The 26,068-nt window shown below is 42.0% G+C and overlaps 1 protein-coding gene across 1 annotated transcript in view; it reads left to right on the top strand.

Annotated features, from left to right (window-relative positions):
- Positions 1–6,452: 6,452 nt before the first annotated feature.
- IQCA1 (IQ motif containing with AAA domain 1) overlaps positions 6,453–26,068 on the top strand; it is a 220,034-nt gene continuing 200,418 nt past the window's right edge. Inside the window, exons 1-2 of the mRNA XM_044005245.1 lie at positions 6,453–6,579; positions 20,556–20,880. Coding sequence (XP_043861180.1) covers positions 6,569–6,579; positions 20,556–20,880 — 336 coding nt within the window. The 5' untranslated portion in view covers positions 6,453–6,568. The remainder of the gene's footprint in view (positions 6,580–20,555; positions 20,881–26,068) is intronic.

Genomic DNA, 26,068 nt, shown 5'->3' on the forward strand with positions numbered 1-26,068 from the left:
GGAATGGGGACCTATTGTCTCCATGAGAAGCCTTGTGAAGGCAAAAATGCCAAAGCAAAATGAAGAAAACAAAATGGGGCAGATGTTATTCATTCCAAGGTTCATACCCAGATCTCTGAGGGGGCCATTGAGTTTGGGTCATTTTAAAGGGACTTTGTCAATGGCTTGGGGAAACCAGGTTCCATTTAAAGGACAGCAGGTGTTAAAACAATGAGAAATGTTCTTCGCATCTGGGCTACAAAAGCTGCTCCAATGTTTACCAAAAACCAGGATAATAAGAAGAAAAAGAAAACATCCTGCTTTGGTTAGCACCCTGTTGTTCTCCCCCCTCCCCTCCACACCGGACAACTTTATTTATAGAGGATAAAGGCAACACACAAGGAAAAAAAAAAGTCTCCCTGACACTGGCTTCCTGATGGAAGTGATGCCGATGGGACGTCAGAGGGGGCTTCCCTGACTCATTGTCATTCATGAACGCCCACAGCTTCCAGGAACCAAGTACTCGGTCTGCCTGTATCCTCTCGATTTGTTTGCGGACAGATTCACCACACAAGCCTGCCCAATGAAATCCATTTCTAGTGAAACACTTGCTCTGGTATTATTGGAACCCATTGGACCAGAGCCAAAGAGTGTCACCCAAACCTTCCCACTGGGTGGGAAAATCCCAGAGACTGCACAGTGGGGACTTACTAAATGATTGATAATAATAGCTGGCACGTTAAAGTTTGTAAAGTGTTCTTTCTACCCAGGTTATCTCATTTGGTCTGCACAACCCATGAGGGAGGTGGGTTCCTTTATCTCCTGGGAGTTTGGTGCAATTATTATCCCCATTTTACAGATGAGGAAACTGAGACTAAAAGAGATTAGGTGATTTGCCCAGGATCGCACAGATAGTGACATGTCTGAGGCAGAATTTGAATTTGGGTCTTCCTGACCCCAAATGCAGCATTCTCTCCAGAGTGGCTCCAGCCTGCAGAGTATTTGGAGACATTCTATCCTTTGACTCTCATAATAACCTCGAGGGTATTGTGAATGCCCGTTTTATAGCTGGGGAGGCTGAGACTAGGAGCAGTTCAGTGATCTGCCTGTGCCTCACAGGGGCTGGGATTTAAACCAAAGTATTTCCTGCCTCCGACGCCAGGGCTCTTTCCATTTCAGCATTCCAAGAGCTTGCATTTGGGGCCATCTCCAGTTTTCCTGATGCCTATCTTGCCACTGGACCCAGATGGCTCTGGAGGAGAGAGTGAGGTTGGTGACTTTGCACAGCCTTCCCTCACTTAAATCCACTTCACTGCATCATGACATCACCCTGATGTCACGATCCTCCTTGAGAATGAAGAAGAGCTTGCAGTGGGAGAGCGACCAGCCTACAGGGAACTGGAATTACTAGAACTTCCAGGCAAATCTGTCAACACTTCTAGTATCTTCTGTCTAGATCTTTGCTAAGCTAGCTCATGGCAGGCTCATGTAACAGACTAGACAAAATTACTTTTGCTACAGTTAGATCATTTTCCACTTGGAGAGAGCATTTTGGCTCAATATGATATGAGCAACGCTGTGCTATGTTATGTTTACAAGGCTTACCTTTCACAAATACCTTTTTGTGGAAAGGGGAGCAGGGAAAATTTGGACCTCTCTGGTGAGGAAACTCCCTTCACTGATACACATTGGCATGTATTCTTCAACTTGGTCTGAGAGAGTTACCTTGGCCACTAAGAGGTTGTGACTTGCTCAGGGTCACACAGCCATCAAGTATCAGGGGCTGGACTTGAACCTGGGGCTTCCTATATCAGAAGTTAACCCTCCTTCTACTCTCCAAACTGTAAGATAACCTCTTCAGAAATGTGCTGTCCTCCCTAAAATGTGTGAAAGCTTGTTAGTTCCTTTGTAGGTTATGATTCTTGAGAGTCTCAGTCCCTGAATCTCAGGGTTAGAAGAGACCTCAGAAGCCCCTAGAATTTCCATTGACGACACCCCAATATATGTCCATATAGTCTTTGAAGACTTTACACAAGGGCTCATTTCTGCTGATGCAGCCCATTGCATTCCAGGATATCCCTAATTGTAGACTGATTCCTATTGCTGAAGGTAGGGGAAGCCTGGAGAAAATGCTAATCTATTTGAGTTTAAAATATATAATAGTTTACCTTTCCTTCTCTTGTTAGTTGTGCTCCTTTTGAAATTGAAGAGAACTCTTGCTCAGGAAAAGATAAAATGTATTTTAGTAGGAGAGGATAGGGAACATGGAACAGTGGACAGACCTGTGGATTTGGAGTCAGCATGACCTGGGTTAGAATTCTGCCTCAGAAACTGACTAGCTTTGGGACTTTTGGCAAATAAATCACTTCATCTCTCTGGTCCTCAGGGTGTTCATCTGTAAAATGAGAGGGTTGAATTTGAAGGCCCAGATTCCTGGGTTCTTAGCTTTAGCATCAGCCAAAGAAACTGTGACCTTACGGAGCAGGGACTTCTTTGTGAATCCCATTTTGACTTTTGTTTTTTTCCTGAGTGGATGCAGCCGCTATGGTGGATCTAGCACCAGGCTTAGAATCAAGAAGGCATTCTCATGAGTTCAAATCTGGCCTTGGGCACTTACAACAACAATTCCTGAGTGGACAGACTTCTTACCTACAGGAAAGAGCTTCCTAATATAACTAATGAGCTCTATAGTAAACTTTTACAAACATGAAGGTTTGCAGCATGCATATGAGTGTGCTCCCCCATCAGACTCTGTTGATCATGGGAGATAATCTTTAAGGTCCTTCCAGTTTAAACATTCACTGATCTTTAAACCACATATTTTCCACTCTTATGTAGAAGTGACCTTTATTCTCCCAATTAAATTGGTCTTAACACAGCTCATTCTGATGTATTATTAATAGATTGGTTGAAGTCACATGTTATCATTAACTGGTTTTCTGAAAATCCAATGAACAAACCACTTGGAAAACAGCCAGCAACTGGAGTTTAATCCTAGTTGTAATTCTTACAGAAAAACATCTGGTGTATGTTAATTGCAATCTGTTTTGACTTGCTCAAGATTTATGATAGTTAATAGCTTTGGTAACACCATGCCAGGTGATTGAAGAGCCAAATGTTTATCAACAATAGATGACCCAGAAGAAATTCAATGGGAATCTTAAGGAGACATTTTCCCATCTGACAGCTTTGATTTGAATCCATCCTAGACCTTGCATCCCCATTAAGCTTTTGAATGTATAGCTCTGGTCACATCCTTCCCCTAGACACAAATTTCCAATGACTTGCCATTACCTAATTAAAGTCTCCAAAGTCCATTAAAACAGAGCAAAAGGAATGGGCTGACTCTTGGAAATAGATATCTGCTCAGTGAGTTCATAGCAAGACAGCTGTAAGGTCTCTTGGAGGCCAACTAGTCCAACACCATCATCTTACAAATGGGTTAAACTAAGGCCCAGAGATGTTAGGTGATTTTTCCAGGGTCACACAGCTCGGAGGTATGAGTGAAGCTGTCATCCATGTAGGGGCCTGGCGGCCAAAAGCTGAATGCTACAGTACAGGAAGAACAGCAAATGATGATAATAATAAAGAAATGCTGTAGTGCTCTGGAGCCAGATAACTTGGCTTCAAACCTGTCTCTGATGCTGGCTACCTGTGTGACCATGGCCAAGATGCTTCACTTCCATGGGCTTCAGTTTCCTCACCTGTAAAATGAGGGGGCTCTTTCTGCACTTAATGCAGCACTTTCCTCCCAACCATGATGTAAAGCAGACGGTTGTATAAACCAAGGCTCAGGGAGATGAACAAATTTGCCTACAGTTACACAACCATGAAGTGTTAAAGGTAAGATTGACATCCAGGTCTCCTATGTCCTGCCTCTCAAGAGTCATGGTAGACTGACCATAAGGTTCATTGTAAGAATGGGGTGCACTCTAGGCGATTACCCAACCCCACTTAATGTGAATGACAAGATGAGAAAGCCTTATGCTTTCATCAGGTGAGAATATGTCTCCATCAATAGATTAATCACCTTTTAGTTTGCTTGAAAATTACTTAAAAGCCATTGGATGAACACAAGTAATGACGATGAGTCAGTTCAGATGGTGTGAGGGACTTGGTCACAGTGGGGGATGAGGGTAGGGAGGGAGTTGTATAAACCCAGGAGATTCCAACCGAGTAGTAGAGGGCATTTCAGACAAAGTCTTGAGGAGGATTGTAGTCTAGTTTTCTGTGGACTGTCCTTCTGAGAAAATGTTCTTGTTCTTCCATCAGAGGCAGCCACATAGCCAAGACTGTGACTCAGGATTTGCACATGAAGAATTGCTCCTTCAAGGATTTTTGTAGGTGATTTTCTTCTTTTGGTTAAACTTTCTTCTATAATATTGTGAACAGTATGCTCAAAAGGGAGCAGAGTCAGGCTATTGTTCAGTATGAACAAGGCATGCATTTCCCTGGATTTCCTGGGTGGGGGTTCCCCTTAAGAATTCCTGGGCCCTCTGGGCCATGAGACAGTCCTCTGGACACAGGGGTCACAAGACACTTTGCTGAAATCTGGGTTTACTCAATCTGTGGCATTCTGCTAAACAACTGATCTAGTAACCCTGTCAAAAGAGGAATGAGGTTAGTCTGGCAAAAATCTGTTCTTGACAAAGTCATTGATGTTGAATCTCTCCCTTTGGAAAGGCTCATTAACCCTGGTATGGTGGCATGTGCCTATAATCCCTGCTGATTGGAGAGCCTTGAGGCCGGGGGGTTCTATCAAGCTTAGGAGTTCTGAGCTGCAGCAAGGCAAAAACCAGAAGGCTGGCACCAATACAACAAATCCTGCAGGTCAGAAAGAGGTCAAAGCTGATGAGTGGGATTAGACTGTGATTAGCCCTTGGGTTTCCAACCTGGCCCAATTAGAGAGACCCAGGCTCAAAAGAAAAAAAAAAGTATAGCTATAGATATGTGTGTGCATGTACATATATACATACACATACACATGGAGAGAGAGGGGGAAGAGAGGGATAGTTAGATAGTTCCAGCCTCAGGGTCAGGAGGACCTGAGTTCTAATTTGGCCTCAGACACATACTGGCTGTGTGACCCTGGGCAAGTCATTTAACCCTGTTTGCCTTAGTTCCTCATCTATAAAATGAGTTGGAGAAGGAAATAGCAAATCACTCCAGTATCTCTGCCAAGAAAACCCCAAATGGGGTCATGGAGAGTCAGATACAACTGAAATGATTGAACATCAACTGTATGTATACATACACACACACACACACATATATATCAATCATCTCTTTACTAATACATTCTAAGAGTTTCCCTAGAAACTGACACCAAGCCCACCGTTGTAAACGGCTTAAATGTTACCCTAAGGGAATTTTAAGGGGAAAACCCTTAAAAGTCCTTCCTGTAAGACTGGAGCTGTTCTCCCCAGTTTTTCAGAGCTCTTGAGATCGTTTATTTAAAGCCGGAAGGGATCTCAGGGATCACCTAACCCAGCCTCCTTGATTTACAGACGGGGAAACTGAGGCCCAGGGTCGGTAAGTGGCTCCTCCCCCTCTTATATTGTGTATCACCCCCTTCAACCAATCCTCCCCTGGAGTGACCTCCAAGCCCTTCCACGTGGTTGAAGAAAGGACTTGTCCCAGGTCCCGCAGGAGCTCAGAGATGCCCTCGGTTCTCCGTGGGATTTCAGGAAGCCTTACCTGAAGAAAAAGGGAAGGGGTGGAGGGAGGTGTGAACACAAATTCAAGGGTCTTGATGGAGTGAGGGAGGGGGCAGGGACAGACAGGGACAAATGAAGATTTAAGGAGAGATGGAAGAAGAGATGTCTCTGGGATGGGGGACATGGGGGACGGGGGCAAACATTAGAAATCCAGGAGATAAGAGGGTGGAGGTGGGGGAGGGGCCTGGGCTGAGAGGGAGGAGCCCAGGAGATGGAAAGGTTCAAGGGTACTGGATGTGGGTCAGAGGGCGGGACTTTGGGTCCGGGCTAGGGGTGGAGCTAAGGAAGGAAGATGGGGTGGGTTTGAGGAGTCTGGGGGCTCAGAGGGAGGGTTAGAAGGGTCTGCAAAGAACAACCTAAGGGCTGTGGGGGGGATGAGTGGGGTGCCGAATTGGGTGTAGACTGAAGGGACGGGGCTTGACTGAAATAGGACAGGGTTTGGTGGAGGGAGCAGACAGGTTGGGGCGGGGCTCCTCTAAGAGGCAGAACCTCTTAGAGTGAGGGGGCGTGACCAGACAAGGGGCGGGGCTAAGTAGCTCAATGGGCCAGGCTAGGCAGGGCTGGACTAAGGACTTATGTTTGAGGGGAGCCTCTTCTCCCCCTCTCTATCGCCAGATGGTTCATCCCACCCAGCACGCACAGGCGTCATCTCCATAGTAACCCTGGGGCCGCAGGACGCGGAGAAGGGAGGGATGAAGGAAGGGAGGAGGTAGAGCGCAAGCGCAGCGTCCTGTTGCTGAGCTGCTGCTGTGTGTCCACCCCCGCTGCCGCCGCCCCCTCCCCTCCGCTCCCCAAAGAAGTCCCCCAAAGAAGCCGCGGCCTACCCTTCTGTGAAGTTCTGCGCCCCTTGGTAGCGAACCCCCGGCCCCACCATGTCTAACGCGTGAGTACCTGCGCGAGGGAGGGCGGCTCAGCCCACGAAGACGAGCTGGGGCTTCTAGAACACCACAAGCTCCATAGGCGACAGCAATGCACAGCGACAAACTGGGGGAGAGGGGACTAAGACTAGGGAAGGGGACAAACATGGAGACAGAGCGCCGGACTTAACCTCAGAAAGCTGATCTTTGCAACCACTGCCGGTCCCTGCTACCCTCCCCCCCCCCCCCTTCCCCCGTCCCGGACAAGTAATTTAGCACATAAAGCACGATAAATTAGATTCCGAAGGAATCACAGAAGCATAGGTTTAAAGTTGGAAGAGACCTCAGAATCCATTTAGGACAACCCACTCATTTTACAGATGAAGAAACTGAGGTCCAGAGACTTGCCTAAGATCACACAGGTAATAAAGAGATAGTGCGAAGATTTGAACCCAGATCCTCAGACACCCCCCTCCCCCGCCCGCAATCCAGTGCTCTTTTCATTGCATCATTCTCTGAGTTTATTGAATTCAGAACCGTCTTGGGATAGTGGACAAGTTGTGGATAACAAAGATCTGAGTTCAGGTCCCATCTTTGACTCAGGTATGTGAACCCCTGGAGATTCACTTCACATCTGTGTGCCTCAAGAAATTCTCTAGGACACATTCTAGTCCTAAATGGATTGTCCTCTGAGTTGGCAGAGGGAACTTCCGTACATTCCTGAGTTCCCCAGGAATGAAATCTCAGCTCCATTGCTCGCTTGAGTATTGTTGACAAGCTAGAGCGTATCCAGAGCCTTGAGGGTCGCTGGATTCCTGTGAAGGGTCTGGAGTTTCTGTGAGCCTGCCAAAGGAATGATCTAGTGGTGTGGACCCTGGAGAAGAGAGGACTCATGAGGGAGGTGTCAGCTTTCTCCGGGTATCTGTGGGACTGGCACGTGGAAGAGGGGCTCACCTTGTGCTTTTTGACCCCAGACAGCAGAATTGGAAGCAGTGGGGGGAATGGAAGACGCATGTTTAAACTGACTGGCAGGAAAACTCTTAAACGCTGAGATCTATGCTGAGGCAGGATAGGCTGCCTAGAATGGAGGCAGATCTCCTTCCAAGCACAAGCCAAGAACAGCTTGTTGGCCAGAATGACCTCTGGCGTCCTTTCCAACAGATCTGGAAGGCAACCATGGTTTCTATGACCGTGATTTAGCAAATTTGTATTAGTTTATGAATTTCTACCTACCATATGTCATTGCAGAGCCAGACATACAGGATGCAATTTATGTCAAAAATCCGTGTTAACATCACTTGTCCTGTTTCAGTACTTTGGCTCACTTTGTAATCCTTAAGAGTCCTTCTAGCTCTGGATGCCTGTCTCTTGTTCCCTCTGACTCTTCCCTCCTCCTCCTTGGAAATCAACCATGTCCATCAGTCTTGCTTACGACTTCCTAGGAGACCTCTCACATATTACTTAAACAATTTTTCAAATCAGTCAAGCCTGTATGAACTATCTATGCTTTGGCAGGCATCGTGTCGGTTCCAGAGACACAGGTGCTGAAATAGACTGTGCCTGGCCTCAGCAGGGTTGCATTGTGGTAGAGGCTTCCCAGTAGTGGTGATAAACAGAAGCTATGATATCGCCGAGGGAAAGGATAGTTAGAGAAGGGATAGGGGCCCAGGACAGAGCTTTGGAGAATACTGATGTTAGGAGGCAGGATGAAGAAGAGAATCGGGAAGAGGAAACAGAGAAGGGCAGGGGAAATGAGTAACCCTGTACACAAGCCAGAAGAAGGCAGTGTCAAGGACAAATGTTTGAAAAAGGAGGAGAGAGCCAATAGCGTCACGTGTTATCCAGAGAGCTGAGAAAAGGCGACTGAACTTGGCCCCTAGAAACTCATCGCTAGGGGCAGCTAGGTGGCGCAGTGGATGGAGCACCCGCCCTGGATTCAGGAGGACCTGAGTTCAAGTCCAGCCTCGGACACTTGACACTTATTAGCTGTGTGATCCTGGGCAAGTCACTTAACCCCAATTGCCTCAACAAAATTTTAAAAATTAAAATTAAAAAAATTTTTTAAAAAAGAAACTCATTGCTAAAACAGCTTTCTGAGGTCCCCAAAATGGTGGGAACTGAAGTCGGATTCCAGGCAATTCCAGAGTGAGTAGGGAGTAAAGGTGGAGCCTGAGAGAAGGTGAGGAAGAGGAGGCAGTGTATCCAAGGCAAAGGAGATACCAGAGGATGTTTATAGGCTGAGGTGAAGGGTTCATTTGAAGGCAATCAGAAGATACAGAAGAAAGAAGGGTTGGCTGGTGGAGCCACATCCTGGTAGAGCCAGGCAGCATGGGAAGAAGGCTACAGGTGGGAAGCCACCTCCTTGTTTGAAGCTGGAGGGAAGGAGGAGAGCCAGGGTAAGCATGAAGAGAGAAGCTCTAACGTGTGGCAGAGGGGAATTAAGGGGTGCTCACAGGTAGCTTGTCTCTCTTTTTAAACAGAGACTGGTAGAATCCTTTAAATTTTTCAAATAACAAGTAGTTTTTTTTTTTTAATTCTGTCCTTCCCACCACCCACCACCCCTTCATTGAGCAAATTAAAAGAGAAAAAGCCAAAACCAACAAATGAACCCCTCAGTGCCTCGATCTCTTCAGGAAGGCAGTGTGCTGCAGTGGAAAGAGCCTCTTTTCTGGAAGAAGAAGACCTGTTTTTGAATCTCGGCTCTGCCATGTGCCGTCATGTACCACATGTGCCATCTTGGGCAAATCACCCAACTTCCTCTTTTTTAAAATGATGGAATTCGACATAACAACCCCTAAGTCTCCTTTAAGCTTTGGAATCCTAAGATTCTACGATGCTGAGTCACTTCAGCTCTCTGGGGTTCCATTTTCCTTATTTGTAAATTTAGGGCATTGGACAAATAACCTCTAAGGTCTCTTATAGCTCGGGCTCAAGTAAAAATAATAAATAAAAAATGAAAATATAATAAAAGGATAATAAGCCTTTGATTAGGAGATTGGGAGGGAAAGCCTTCTGCTTAGAGAGAGAATTAGGGCATAGGGGTCACAGAGCAGGGGATTCCAAAAAGGACATAAAGGGGTTTGAATAGTAAAGATAGAGAATGTCGAGAAAAGAGACAAATAAAAGAATTGTGAAGGTGCAGCAATGAAGGCCATGGGATGAATTTGCCATGAAACCGTATGGATGACCTTCTGCAAAGCTCAAGGAAGGTGAGCTGCAATAGGAAGGAAGAGTGAAAAAAAACCCAAAAGAATAACAAAGAGAAATCGGTCTGATGGAGGTTGCCCGGCCTGAAATGGTACCACAGTCCCCAACATTGCTAGGAGGTTGTAGTTAATATGGCAGTGAAATGGCTGGTCATGGGTAGGGAGCAAAGTAAAGGCAGAAAATGACAGACTGACAAGGAGAATAGGAGGGGCTGTGGAACTGGGGGACGGATGAGAGTGACTGGAGATTCAGTACAAGCATGAGGAAGATGTACGGGGGAGGAGGCAGGAGGCTGTGATCAGACAAGTGAATGTGGGAGTGTGAGACCTTGGGGTAGGACAGGTGAGAGTGACCACGTTCATGAGCCCCCACTTTGGGAGGGTGTGGGTGTGACAGAAGGACCCTCTCCAAAAGGGCAGCTCTAATCCTCCCTTCCAGGACAAAGGGATTCTTATCATTTCCCCCCTGGAATCCACTGTTCAATGATTCCTTCACCTCAGATTTTTTTTATTTTAAATTTCTTCATTCTCTTATGAGAAACAGTGGTTAGAGAGCTAGTCTCAGAGCCAAGTCACTTAACCCCAATTGCCCTGCAAAAAAAAAAGAAAGAAAGAATCTATGATATTTACCTGCAGCAGTAGAAGGAGTTTCCTTGCCAGGGCCTCTCCATACCAGTATATCACAAGTCTAGTCTTTATCCATTTTTTTATATGAAATTATATTTTCTCCATTTACTTCTGTAGTTTCCCAGTATTTGATAAATTCATTTCAGTCTTTACATTTCATGAGCTAGAACTAGAATATAACACTTTGTTCCATACAAACCCTATAAATATTATTTACCAAATTCCCTTTAATAATATATTCTGAAAAAAATTGTAATAGCCTTCAATGAAAAAACAGAGACTCGGCAACTTGAATGGATTTGTGATTTTATTAATTCAGTCATGGCCTCCATTGTAACACACCCAACCTTTCACCTCCTGCATGATTCTTGCCCTTGGTGGTTTACGTGCCATGCTGGGGACCTTCTTCTAGGAATTTTAAACACTTAGTGGCTATTAGAGAAGCTCTCAAATGCTGTGATTATACTCTCATTTCATAACTAGCCCATTCCTTTACTGTCATCCATTTCCTTAATTATATACTTTATTTCAGTTCCTGCATACCAGTCTTTATTGGTAACATTTCATTTATTCGAAGAACATTAATTAATTACTTTGGAGGTTTCTGGAGAAGAGATAAGGTCTGCTCTATACCATAGCTGATATACCAAAGTTGGCTTAGGCTCACCACGTATATCCCTTTTGGGTGACATTCTCTAGCTCTGGTAGTGTTACAACATTTGTAGCCACGTTGCATCAAGGGAGCAACCCTGAGGTTAAAAAGATGGATTATGTGTCAGAGGGAGTTGGATGTTTGAACGTCCTAGATAATTTTTCCAAAGCAGTCTAGCCTGATAGCTTCCTCTTATTCGTCAGTGACCTAGATCATTGTTCCACTTTCCAAGTTATAGTTAGTGATAGAATAACTCAATGGGATGCCCATCAAACTGCATGTCAAAATTTTCCTCGTATACTTTTTCTTCCTCTTATTTTTCCCTGTGTGGATTGTTGTGCTGATTTGTTTTGAGTGACTGTGATTTAATTCAGGCACTGTGCAAAGACAAAAATGAAGCAACTCCTGCCCTCAAAAGGCTTATATTCAGGGGGCAGCTAGGTGGCGCAGTCAATAAAGCACCAGCCCTGGATTCAGGAGGACCTGAGTTCAAATCCAGCCTCAGACACTTAACACTTACTAGCTGTGTGACCCTGGGCAAGTCACTTAACCCCAATTGCCTCACTTAAAAAAAAAGCTTATATTCAGCTGGAGTGCGGTGATTTGGAGTCAGGGGACATAGGTTTGATTATGGTAGTGGCACTTTGTGACCATGAGCAGGTCTTTTCTGTTCTGTGGGCCTCAGTTTCCTCATCTCTAAAAAGAAGGGATTTATGAGCTCTAAGGTCCCCATCAGCTCTACGACTATGAAATGGTCATTTGAGAAGGGAGAGAATACCAGAACCTGGGGAAGTCAAGGATTGTTTCACAAAGGTCATGCCTGATCTGAACCTTGATTCTGAACGAGATAGTCTGAGGAGAGGGTAGCTTGTGTGAATACATGGAAATGGGAGACAAGATATCAAGTTGAGAAAAAAGAGTTTCCTTGGCTGGGAAGTAATATTGTGAAGGGGACTAATGTGCAACAAGCCTGGAAATGTAGGAGCCAGATTCTGGAGAGCTTTAAATGACTGTCCATAATAAACTACAGATTAAAAAAAAATTTAGGTAGTTTTTTGAAAAAGGAAGTGACATGACGCTGGATTATAAAGCAAAATGTTATCATTCTTGGCCTTAAGGAGCTTATGGTATCTGTAAATTAAGAGGATTATTTTGAAGGATCTGGCAAAGATGGACCCAATGGGGATTGACTCTACGCATGAAGACCATTTATGAGGCTATTATACATAGTCCAGACAAGAGATGAAGAAGCTTTCATTAGAAATAGGACAAATGCAAGATGCAGAACCGACAGGAATTGGTGGGGGAGGGGTTGGACTGAGAGAGGAAGAATCAAAGGTGAAACTGAAAGTATTGCTCACTTCCCCTTTGCCAAGGTATATGTGCCTTCAGGTCTTGGACAGCACCGCCTGTATCTGCCTGCACAGAAGTCTCAATAGTCATTGATCTGTGTCTGCTATAGACAGCTCTCTGTTCAGTGCTCAGGGGCAAAGTTGCCTAAGACACACTCCCTGCCCTCAAGGAAAGTTTTGGCTAGAGGTGGAAGATAACAGTACAGCAAATTAATATGAGATATTTAAAAAATGTGGGCTTGGGTTTCAGAGGAAGTAAGAACTATTAACTTAGCCAATCAGGTAAATCTTGAAGATGTAATAGAAACTGGGTCTTAAAGGTAAGAATTAGATTGGTAAAATTAGGGGTAGGGGCAGGAAAATAGTATTCTAGTTGGAGAAATAGCATAGGCAAGGGCATAGAGGGGTGGTGGTGGTGGTGGTGGTGGTGTGTGTGTGTATGTGTATGTGTGTGTATGTGTGTGTGTGTGTGTGTGTGTGTGTGTGTGTGTGTGTGTGTGTGTGTGTGTGTGTGTAGACTGATTAGATGGGAATCACCATTGACTCATGCCAACCTCCAAATCACCATTGACTCATTTCTTTCATTCACCCCCTATATTCAGTGGGTTGCTAAGTATTGCTAATTATCTCTCCCAAACATTTTTCCCTTATCCCTATTCTTACCATAAACTACTCTAGTTCAGACTCTCATCCCATCTTAACTAGTTTCTTATGTGGTTTCCCTACCTCAAGTCTCTCTCTTCTCCAATCCAGCCTTCACACAGATGCTGAACCACTGTCTGGAAATGCATCTATGTCACACTAATGCTCAAGAACCTTTAGAGGCTTCCCACATTGACAATGATCAAAATCCACAAAATATTTTTCCAAGATTTACACGGCACGTTTCTAAGGCACCTTTCCTCCTCACAGTGCAACCACTATAGCGGGATATTAGGAACTTCTGTGTTTTCCTCCGTGAACCACCATCTTCTGGGGATCCTGAGTATAGTGGATGGGTCACAAGAAGGGAGGTGGTGGTCCCCTTGGATGGAACATGTGTGGTCCAAAACCTGGTGGGAGTGGAGGTACAATCCCAGGAGGAGGCTGCAGGGCAATATTGACCACTGATGGAGAACCCCTCAGGGGAGAATAAAACAATTGGCAGAGGCTTCTTTGGCTGCTGAAGGAGGAGAAAGAACAACAATTCTTTGAGTTCAATCACTCCATCAGTTTCATGTCAGTCAACAAGCCTTTATTAAGCACCTACTATGTACAAGGCACGGTAAGGAGACAACGTGCAAATAACTGGTGTACAAACAAATTATGTGTAGGGAAAAGAGAAAATAAATAACAAAGGGGAAGCGCCAGAATGAAGAGGAATTCTCAAAGGCTTCTTGTAGAAGATAAGATTTTAAATGAGACTTGAAAGAAGTTAGGGAAGGCAATAAGCAGAGATGAAGGGGAGAGTATTTTAGGCATGAGGTGAAGCTGGAAAAAAATATCTGGATCAGGAGATGGATTATCCTGTGCAAAGAACAACAAGGATGACAGTGTTACTAAAACAGAGTACATAGGGATGGGAGGCGAGTGCGAGGTATAAGAAGACCATGTAATGGAATTATTATCCAGCCCACATCTCCATGTTTGCCAAATGCTTTGCTGAAATCTAGGTAAATGGCATCTACGTCATTACCCTGATTTGCTACTTTACTGACTGTCAAAACAAAAAAGAAATGAATGTGTTCTGCCCTGATCTGTTCTTGATGAAGACATGATGACCTGTTTTCCTAGATGTTCACAAATCATCATTTTAATGATCTATTCTAGAATTTTCACATGAATCAAAATCAAGCTCATTGGCCTATGGTGTAATTTTTGTTTCTTTTATTTTTAATGATTTGAAACAATCTTTCATATACCTATTAATAATTTGTACTTCTTTTGAGAACTATTTGTTCATATCTTTGGACTATAGATCAATGGGAGAATGGATTCTGGTTTTATTATTTTATTTTGATCCTTCATATATCTGGGATATCAAACCCTTATCAAAGATATTTGATACAAAGATTCCCCCCCCCCCGCCATGTGACAGCTTAATTTTTTTTTTTTTTTTGGTGAGGCAATTGGGGTTAAGTGACTTGCCCAAGTTCACACAGCTAGTTAAGTGTCAAGTGTCTGAGGCTGGATCTGAACTCAGGTCCTCCTGAATCCAAGGCCAGTTCTCTATCCACTGCACCACCTAGCTGCCCCGACAGCTTCATTTTTATTAGTAACATTGATTTTGTTCATGTAAAAGCTTTTCAATTTCATATAATCAAAATTAGCTATTTTATCTTTTTCTAAATGAGAATTTTTTGTTTTATATCTTTTTAGTCACCAAATATATCTCTTTCCAAATATTCCAACTAACCAACATGAAATGAGTTTGATATAAATGCAATTTTTCATACCTATAGTCCTCTATCTCTACAAAGAAGGTAAGTCAATTTTTTTCATCTCTTCAGCCAGTTTTGTTCATTTTAATGCAGTAAAATCAATTTTGATCTTTTTTGGTTCCTTCCATAGACATTGTAATAATCATATACGTTGTTTCCCCATTTTTGCTTATTTTGTAACAGTTCATGTCTTTATATGCTTTGCTTATTCTTCATATTCTTAATTTCTTATGTGGAATTAATATTTCATAAAAGTAATATACTACAATTTGTTTAGCCTTTCCCCAACTGATGGGCATACTTTGTTTCTAGTTCCTTACTTCAACATAAGGTACTACTCTAAAGATTTTGGTACTTGTAGAACCTATCTTTCTATCTCTGACCTTGCTGGAATATGGGCTAAGTAGTGGTATTCCTGGATCAAAGGATATGGATATTGTACTCACTTTCTTAGCATGATTTCAGATTGCTTTCCAGAATGATTGGACCAATACATACAGCTCCACCAACTGTGTATATGTACCCATCTTTCCACAACCCCTCCAATGTTGATTACTTCCATGTTTTGCCATCTCTGTCATTTTTCTGCATGTAAAGTGAAATCCCAAATTGTTTTGGTTTATATTTCTTTTATTATTAATGATTTGTAGCAATTGTTTATACAATTGTTAATCATTTGGAATTTTCAAAGGAATGCCCATCAATTGAGGAACGGCTAAACAAGCTATGGTATATGATGGTGATGGAATATTATTGTGCTATAAGAAATGACAAGCAGGATGATTTCAGAAAAGCCTGGAAAGACTGATATGAACTGATGTATAGTGAAGAGAACAGAACCAAAAGAACATTGTACACATAGACAACCATATTGTTTGATGAAAAACTGTGAATGACTTAATTTTTCTCAGCAATACAATGATCCAAGACAATCCCAATGGACTATGATGAAATGTACTATCCACCCCCAAAGAAAGAACTAATATTGAACACAAACTGACACATGCTATTTTCACTTTAATTTTTTTCTTTTATCTACTTCTTTTCTTTATTAAATTTTCTTATAGAAAATTACTAATATCGTAATGTTTTACATAATTGCACATATATAACCCACATCTGATTGCTTACTGCCTCAGAGAGGGGGCAGGGTAGGGAGGTGTTAAGTGCTAAAATTCTAGCTAAACTGTCTAAAATATCTAATGAGTGGTCGCCAATAAATTATAAGCTTTAGCAAGAGTTAGACTTTTAAGCATTTATTAAGGAGAATAAGAATTTGGTAAAGAGAGAGAAAAAGGCCTAAATTCCTATCTATTAAAGGGAGAGCACATTTTTAGCTCCGCTCTCCACCAGAGTCCAAAGGAAAAAAAGCCTGAGACAGAGCGCCAGTCTCTTCCTTCCTCCTCCCACTCGCCCGCGTCACTTCCTGATGCCACAGAAAAGACTCCTGGTCTTGCCCTCAAAAACCTTCGCTTCATGGGTGGAACTCTTCTACAGTAGGTCTCCAGCAGGTGGCGTCATTCCAATCGTTACAGAGGGAAGAAGGGATAAAATTTGAAACTCAAAACTATAAATAAAAATGTTTTATTATTAGAAAAAATAGTTTGGAATTCTTCACTAGAGAACTGCTTATTCATATTCTTGACTACTTATCCATTAAGGAAAGACTTCTGATTTTTTATACTCATTTAACTCACCTATATAGCTTGGATATCAGGCTCTTCTCTAAGATAATTTGGTATACTTTTTCCCTAATTGACAACCTTCCTTTTTGTCTAGTTGTATTGATTTTGTTCATGCAAAAGCTTTTTAATTTCATGCTCATTTTATCTTTTTTGATTGCCTCTATTAGCCATAGGTATAAAAAGTAACAGATCTGGTTCTCTTTTAATTTTTTTATGGTATGAACTTTAATATTCATGTAATATATCTATTTAGAGCTTCTTGTTTTATTTGGTATTAGACTTTGGTCTAAGCCTAATTTCTACCAAACTGTGTTCTAATTTTCCCAAGAATTCTTGTCAAACCATGTACTCAGACTTGCTTAATACTGATTTATTGAGTTCAATAGTTTCTGATCCTTCCTTGGTCTTTTCCATTATTTTATTTTTCTCTTTTAACTAATACCAATTTTTTTAGATAATTACTAATTTCAAGTATAATTTTGTGTCTGAAAGTGCTCTTCCTCCTTTATTTTATTCTTTATTTCCCTTGAAATTAGACCTTTTGTTCCTCCAAGTGAATTCTGTTATTTTGTTTATCTCTATAAACTGTTCCTTTTGTATTTTAATTGGTATACCACTAAACCTATGCATTAATTTAGGTAGTATTTTCATTTTAGTATATCGGTATGACACAATCATAATCAATGACTATACCCCCAATTATTTAAGTTAGTCTTTATTTAAAGAGTGTTTTATAATTTTATTTGTTTGTCCTGAAGATGCCTTGATAGATTGGCTCATATTTTTAATGCATTTTCTAGGTCTTTTGAAACTTTACTTTTTTTCTTCCTTAATTTTTTTATTGCTATACACAAATAGCATTGATTTGGTGGTATGTGTTTTCTAACCTGCTACTTTACTGAAATTATTCATTTATTAATTAGCCTCCTTTACTGATTCTCTGATGTTTTCTAAGTAAACTATCATATCTGCAGCAAATAGAATTCCCTGCTTACTTACTTTGTGCATTTTTTCCCAAACCTCAGTTAGTTGGCCATCCACATTAGCCTCTTTAGACAACGCTTGTTTTCCTCCTCATTAGAATAGGTTCCCTCCTAGTCTTCACAATATCGTTTTGTAAGAATTTTCTAATTTTTTCTGCATTGATTTCATCTGTAGAATTCTACTTCAGGTGATCCTCTGAAGCCTTTGCAATTTTCCCTCTCCAAATCTAGGGTTTATGCTAGACTACTCTGATCTGTCTTCTCCCTCTCAATCACAGACTCTAGAAGCAAGCAGTCACTTTCCCCATGGTTCCCACCCTTTCCACTCCAATAGCCAAATTCCTTCCTGTTAGTGAAAATGGGGCTCAGAATTAAAGCTCCCTTTGTTGGCCATACTACCATTTCAAGGCTGAATTTTTCACTAATGCAAACCAAGAAATTAGTAGATCCTTTGCTCTGGGTAAAAAAAGGATCCCAGGAGATGAAAGCAATCTGCCATCATCACTTTAGCGTGCTTCTGACACCACTTAACTGTGCTTCCTGGTCTTATCCAGGATAACTTAACTCAGCCTCCCTTAAATACAATTCACACGCAAGTCAAGACGTCACCCGTGATGTCATTAGTCCTCTTCAACAACGAATAAACAACCCCCAACAACAGTTAGTGTGGTTTTAAGCTTGATCGCTTAAGGTATTTGAAGTATTTGGGGTTTAAACTTAAACCTTAGAAAAGAAAACTCTAACTATTGGTACACCCTGCTTACTTCACCAGTTTTTGAGGGAGGAGGCAGATAAACCTCTATTAATACTTAAATTATCATTTCCTTCCAAACCTTCATTTTCCCTTAGATATCTAATTGTTTTTTTAAAAGTTAGCAGTGATGTAGTACTGAATATTTTCTGCAGAGGAGCATTTGGGGTGAGATTAAGGAGAAGATTGTGCAGGGCATGTATGGAATCTGTTAACCTTGTGATCATTTCATTAGTCCTCGATTCTAACTTAGTTTACATAGCATTTTCCCTGTAGACAAATGCAAATTAAGCTCTCAATTATATTTCTAGTAACAAAATTAACATAAAGGCATCCCATTGACTGCAGAGTACTAGGCAACTATTTTAGGGACTTTATTTATTATTTGATCACATCTCACTCACCAGGGAATGAGGATAAAGAAGAAGAGGATTTTTCAAACCATTAAATCTTTATGTATCTTATTTTCCAATCTGGAGCCAATATACTCACTGATTGCTCTATATGCAGATAGGATTTTTTTTCCCCAACTAATCTAAGTGAAGCACTTTCTCATGAGTCCCTTTGCCCCCATATATGAAAAAGCAATTTGTTTGTTAAGTACCTGGGGAAAATAATTCTGACAGCCTTAGCTCAGAACCCATAAAAACATGGGAAACTGGCAAAATGTAGACTTTTCATATTAAATCAAGACAGACAGCTGCGGCATACACACTGTTAGGTTTTGTTGGGATTTGTATAGTAATTATTCATCTAATCCAAAAGTGAGAAAAATGGTATAGTCCCTTTTAATTGTGTGACCATAAATTATGTGGCGTAAAGAGATAGGTCCCAGTGCATCTTCATAGAAAAACAGTGAGGGTTAGCATTTCCATGTTCAAGCTAACAGTCTTCTTCCTGAAATGAGCTGTGGCCTACGTTTTAGAGGCATTTGTTAACTCGCATTCATTTCTTCCTTTGCCTTCCTTTTTTTTTTTTTTTTTTGTTGGGCAATGGGGGTTAAGTGACTTGCCCAGGGTCACACAGCTAGTAAGTGTCAAGTGTCTGAAGCCACGTTTGAACTCAGGTCCTCCTGAATCCAGGGCTGGTGCTTTATCCACTGTGCCACCCAGTTGCCCCCCCCCCTTTGCCTTCCTTTTAAGGAGATTATTGCTGGTTAGTTCTTGGAGAGGACCAGTGACATCAGCAGGGTGATGTCCTGACTTACAAGTGAATTGAATTTAAATGAGGCAGAGCAGTGCAAAGACATCAGCCTTGCTCTCTCCTCCAGAGCCATCGGAGTCCAGTGGCAAGACGTAAGTCAGGACAAATGGAGATGTGCTGGGATCCAGTGGGGAACCTTGGCCTTTCTAAGCCATGTCTCGGTTTTTCTGGGGCTACACCCACTTAGTGATTAAAGCTAGGTAAGAATGGTTGGCCTAGTTTACCTTCACCAAAGAATCAGTCTGGGAGGGGAAGACCCTCAGAGCTTCTGGGCAGAACAAAAACAGTTGCTGTAGGTGGATATAGGTAGAATGTAAGGTCTTCAGGGTGGGCAACAGCTTCATTTATTTTTATTGTTTTACTTTCCCTTGCTTAGAACATAGCTGTTTACTGGTTGCCTTCCCCTTAAATTATGAGTTCCTTGAGCAAGTGGACTGGGTCTTCCCCTTTCTTTGTATGCCCAGAATAGGCCTTGACACAGAGTGACTGTTATCTTGATTTTTCTTGCCTGAACACTTGTGAAGTGCTAAATCAAGGTCTGCTGATTGATATGCTCGGGCGGGGGGGGACAGGGGGGGTGATCATATGAAGGGTGCATAATTGGAGTGGTTTTTCCTCGGTGTTAGGACCTCGCCCCAAGTTGAGCTTATCTGACCCCACCAAGGAAGCATCTCGTCTCTAGTCTGCATCTCCCTGGCTCCCAGCCACTGGGGTCAGTCAGAGCCAGGGACTTCTTTTGTTCTGTCTCACCCCAGTCGTACAACGGGATCTGAGCCCCTTTGGACTCAGGTCTTATGATGCTCTGCCGTCAGAGAGAACCTTTGATGACTTCCATGCAGTTAGTCTTCAGCCATTTTTCATTGTGTGCAACTATCGTGACCCCGTTTGGGGTGTTCTTGGCAGAGCTAATGGAGTGGTTTGCCATTTTGTTCTCCAGCTCATTTTACAGAGGAGGAAACTGAGGCAAAGGGGGTTAAGTGATTTGCCCAGAGTCACACAGCTAGTGAGTCAGTGTCTGAGGCCAGATTTGAACTGGTCTTCCTGACTCCAGCTTGGTGCTCGGTGCACTATGGCGCCACTTTGTTTCTATTTCCATTCTTCAAGCTGTTCTTTCTTCTTTCAGAACCTACAATAAGATGTGGGAAGAAGCCCAAGAAGCCCTGAACTCTCTGCTGGAGGGAGAGTCTGAGAAGGCTCTGGAGCCACCCCAGGACCAGGTGATGATCTTCCAAATGCTGGCCACCTTCTACATCAAGTACGTGCAGATCTTCCGCAACCTGGAGAATGCCTACGACCAGATCGTGCACCCGCAGAAGCGCATCCTCATCCGGCAAGTGCTGGACGCGGTCATGGGCCGCATCCTCGAGCTCAAGAATGAGATGGTCGAGCTGGAGTTTTCAGAGTTCCATTACTTTGATGACATCTTGCAAGACCTCAAACTGGCCCCTGTGAGTTCTCCCTTTGTCTGGCACTCTCAGCGGCTCTGCCTCTCTCTGGATGTCTCGTCTGTCTCTCTCTCTAGCCTGGTGTTTGTCTCCATGTCCTTCTGTCTCTCACCCACCTGTCTGTCTGTCTCCCTTTTGGAAGCTGGTGAGATGTCTCCCTCAAACCAGTTGAGTCATTGCATCTGTTGAAATGGTTGTTCTATTGATATATTAGTGTCTGGACTCACTGTGTAGGGCGGTATAGCAGAAAGAGCATTGGACTTAGACTGTGTGACAGTGTGGTTGAGTAACTTTGCCTTTGAATCTCTACTTTCTTATCTGTGTAATGGGGATAATATTTGTGCTATCTACCTTACAGAGTTGTTGTAAATCTCAGAGTGTTATACATATGTGGGTTGTTTATTACATAAGTACTGAAAATCCTGGTGCCACTTTTTGTTATAACAAAATATCAAGCGTATGCTTATTAACAATATTACTGCAAATCCCAATCAAACACTATATGTCACCTTAAAAAGGACATTTCTTTTGAAGCGAATCACTCCAGTATCTTTGCCAAGAAAACACTAAATGGGGTCATGAAGAGCAGGACATGGCTGAAAAATGACTGAATCGTGATGGGATAATGAAAAAACTTAAAAGCAAAACCATGCTCTTCTTTCTACATGGTAGCTCTTTGATTTGCCAACTTGAACCCATTGGCACGCTGCACTTACAGTGTTTGTCAACTTTACTTCTATCAAGTATATTGGATTAAATAGAAATGGATGTTTTCCCTCCCTTTTCCTCCCTCTTCTGCCCTCTAAATCAGCAATGTATAGTTGGAAAACATATGAGTGAGAGTATTAGAGATGATTTAGAAGTTTTAAAATTTTATTTTAAATTATTTAAAATTTGATTCATTTATTTAAGAATTTTGACTATGATGGTGATATGAGGTGAGCCTCAAAGTTGTTTTCCTCTCCAAGCTTGTGACTGGGCCCATCCTGACTGCTTAGGCTAAAGGAGGCCAGTCATTAGTTTGGGAGTTCTGACTCTGGGCTTCATCCCTAATAGGTTTTTCAGCCTGCCTCTGAGCATCTGTACTTAAAAAGAACACATCCAAAGACCTGTCCTCTTCCTTCACATGCAAATAATTTGGAATTTCTAGTGAATCCGAAGTAAATGTTGAAGTTTGAAAATTCCAAGCAGCAATTGTAACACCTCTGAGGTACTACCTCACACCCATCCGATTAGCTAACATGACAGAAAGGGAAAATGACAAATATGGAGCGGATATGGGGAAATTGGTACACTAATGCACCCTTGGTAGAGTTGTGAACTGGTCCAACCATCCTGATGAACAGTTGGGAACTACACACAAAGGGCTATAAAATGTCCATATCTTTTTTTTTTTTTTTTTTGCGGGGCAATTGGGGTTAAGTGACTTGCCCAGGGTCACACAGCTAGTAAGTGTTAAGTGTCTGAGGCCAGAATTGAACTCAGGTACTCCTGAATCCAGGGCCGGTGCTCTACTGCGCCATCTAGCTGCCCCAAATGTCCATATCTTTTGACCCAGACATACCACTACAAGGTGTGTATCACAAAGAGATCAAAGAAAAGGGAAAAAAGACATATTTGTACAAAAGTATTTTATAGCAGCTCTCTTTGTGGTGGCAAAGAATTGGAAACTGTGGAGATACCCATCAACTGGGGAATGGCTAAGCAAGTTGGTATATGATTGTGCTATAAGAAATGGTGAGCAGAATGATTTCAGAAAAACTTGGGAAGACAAAACGAATTGGTGCTGAACCAGGAGCAGAACCAGGAGATCATTGTACATAGTAACTGCCATAATGTGTGATGAATAACTTAGAAGAAAAAATAAAGAAAGTGAAAAAAAGTCTCCTTCAGTCTGCATTCAGAGTTCATCAGTTTTCTCTCTCTCTGGAAGTGGAGAGCATTTTTCATCATGGATCCTTTGGAATTTTCTTGCATCATAATTCCAAAGGACCCCTGATGAAAAATTCTGTCCATCTCCAGAGAGTGAACTGATGAACTCTGAGTGCAGAGTGAAATATAATTTCCACACACACACACTATTTTTTTTTGCAACATGGCTTATATGGAATGTGGCATGATTTCCCATGTATAATTTATATATTGCCTGCCTCTTCAATGGGTGAGGGAAGGGTGGAGGGGGGGAGAATTTGGACTCATTTTTATAAAAGAATATTAAAAATAGGGGCCAGTTAGGTGGCAACTAGGTGGCTCAGTGAATAAAGCACCGGCCCTGGATTCAAGAGGACCTGAGTTCAAATCCAGACTCAGACACTTGACACTTACTAGTTGTATGACCCTGGGCAAGTCACTTAACCCTCATTGCCCTGCAAAAAGAAAGAAAGAACGGAAGGAAGGAAGGAAGGAAGGAAGGAAGGAAGGAAGGAAGGAAGGAAGGAAGGAAGGAAGGAAGAAAAGAATTTTTTAAATAAATAATAATTTTTAAAAGAAAAGAAAAATTCAAGCAACCACACTTTCACAGGACTCATACAAAGCTATTTTATAAATGATTTATACAGAAGGAAAGTGCTGTTCTCCCTTCTTTCCAAAGGTAGGGGACTATGGATGTAGATCTTTGCATACCAAACACTGAGAACAAATAGCTGCCCGACATGGTTCTGGCATGGTCTACCCGTCCACTTCAATTCTCTAGTGGGACTTGATCGATCTCTTATTATGTTTTGTGAAACTCTTTTGGTAAACTTTTTAAAAGTATTCATTGTAGCATAGGGGAGTGGAGGTAAGAATATATTCTGAAATGAAGATGATGTTTAAAATCAAAAGGTATCCATACAAATATATTTTTTTTGCAGGGCAATTGGGGTTAAGTGACTTGCCCAGGGTCACACAGCTAGTGAGTGTCAAGTGTCTGATGCTAGATTTGAACTCAGATCCTCCTGAATCCAGGGCCGGTGCTTTATTCACTGCACCACCTAGCTGCCCCCCCAAATATTTTTTTTAAAAAGAGAAATCAATTATCTTAGAGCCTGTTAACAGTGAGAGCAGTTGTTAATGTATCCCTTGATCCTGAGGTCAGGGACCATTTCTTCTTTACTTTTGTATCTCCAGAGCCTCAACTGTATGGGAGGTGCTTAATAGATGAGGATTAAATGAAGGATTTACAAGAGTTTTGGAAGTTATTTTATTTTCCTTAAACAAGATGGGGGAGGCAGATCTCCCCCCCACCCATTACTGCCCTGAGAACCCAAGAACAGTAAGTTGAGATCCTATGTTGGTCAAATAAGAAAACCCTGAAGCCCAGAAGAGACATTGCTGATGGACAGGAGAAGAACAGAGCTCTGGGACTAGGGGTCAGCCTGCCAGAGAGTGAGCCATGGACAAAAACAACCATGTGTTTACGTCCACATCTTAGTGGAATGTTTAAGGATGAAGAGTTCCCGGAGGAAATCCAAACCCCTCCGCTTCTTTCTCCTGTCCCTGTTGTGTTCTCTGGTAGTTCTAGTTTCAGCCTCTTGGGCGGGGGTGGGGGTGGGGGATGCCTGGTAAATAAGTTTTTCCAAAACAAGGAGGACCCTGATGAATGCTCATGACTGACATGTATCCACTGCTCATTCACTGGCTCCTAGAAAAGTGAACCCTTCTTTGCTGAGAACTTTCTATCAATCAGTCACTCATCAGGAACTCATTTTTTCTCAAATGACTTTGCTTTCTTCCTACATTTTGGCTGTGAGTCATAGTAAAATCATATCCCACCAGATACCATTTGGTGTTCCAGAAAAGGAAACCATAGATTTTATCTACATTTATCAGTACATCTACCCTAATGCTGTATTTATCTGATTACTTAGACACGTATCAGAGTATTGCTGGTCACTCACATTGAGTTCTTTTCAGTTTGCAGAGTCTGTCTTTGCAACAACCCTAAGAATTGAATGTTACAGTCATGATCACTATTTGATAACTGAGAAAGCTGTGGTTGAGAAGGTAAAGGGACCTTGCTAGAGTCATACAACTGAGATGTGGTCAGCTTGGGACGTGAACCCAGATCTTTTTTCTCCATAGTCTTGGAGTCTTTCCACTCTCCCATGTTAGTCTTTTATATGCAGAACAAATCACTACACTTTTGGTATCCAGAAATCACTAGTAATTTGTCTTAATTGTACTCAGTGCGGGGGTTTGTTTGTTTTGTTTTTGTTTTTCCTTGCCATCAAAATTTCATTGGTTGTTCAGGCCCTAAAAGGGGAGATTGAGGAAATGCATTTCCTCCTCTTGTTGAAGCGATATGGGGGCAGAGCAGGGGAGGGGGGAGGTGATAGGCATGTTCTATAACATATCAGATGCAGTCCTTGTGACAAATCAGTCAATCGATAAACATTTTTTATGTGCCAGGCATTATACTAAGCCCTAGGGATACAAAAAGGCAAAAGACAGTCCTAGTCCTCAGGGAACTCATAATCTAATGGTAATGGTTAGTTTTGCTTAAATGTCTTTGTTTACAAGAGAAGGCTTATTGTTGGGGATGGACCTGGGGCATACATAGACCTTACTCATGTAAAACCAAAAGGCATTAATAAGACTTTTTTAAAACAAAAAGATGATTACTTCCTGTTACCACAAATATTTTCCCCACAATCTGTTTCTACATTGCTTTTATACCTTGCAAAATTCATTTTAGTCTTGAAAAATTAAATCCAACAATATTATCTGAACTAATTTCTTCCTTATGTTCAATAAACATTTTCTCTTCTCCATGTTAGAAATGAGTATATTTTTCTTTTTTAAAGCACCTTACGACTTAAGTAAAGGAAGTACGTGACCCAGCTGGACTTTATTGTAGCTGTGGCTTGCATCATGGGTCTAAATTTACTTTTCGTCCATTCTATCTAACCCTCCCATTACTCCCCTGCCATCACTTTTTAAAATTGAAGTCACTACTTCTTTTTCTGATTTTTTCATCTTATCTTCATCTAATCCATCTACTCATTCAACAAGCATTTATTAAGAGCCTACTCTGCAGAAAACATTTCCCTATTCACTGGTAATACAAAAACCAAAAATCACAGTCCCTGACCTCCATGAGCTCCCATTTTATGGGAGAAACAACACGGATGTATATGAGTAAATGCAAACCATGGAAAGGGTAGCTACAGCATAATTTCACGAGGTCAGAGGTCTCTAGAAACTGAAGAGA

The sequence above is a fragment of the Dromiciops gliroides genome, chromosome 4 (genome assembly GCF_019393635.1).
Source record: "Dromiciops gliroides isolate mDroGli1 chromosome 4, mDroGli1.pri, whole genome shotgun sequence".
Lineage (NCBI taxonomy): Eukaryota > Metazoa > Chordata > Mammalia > Microbiotheria > Microbiotheriidae > Dromiciops > Dromiciops gliroides.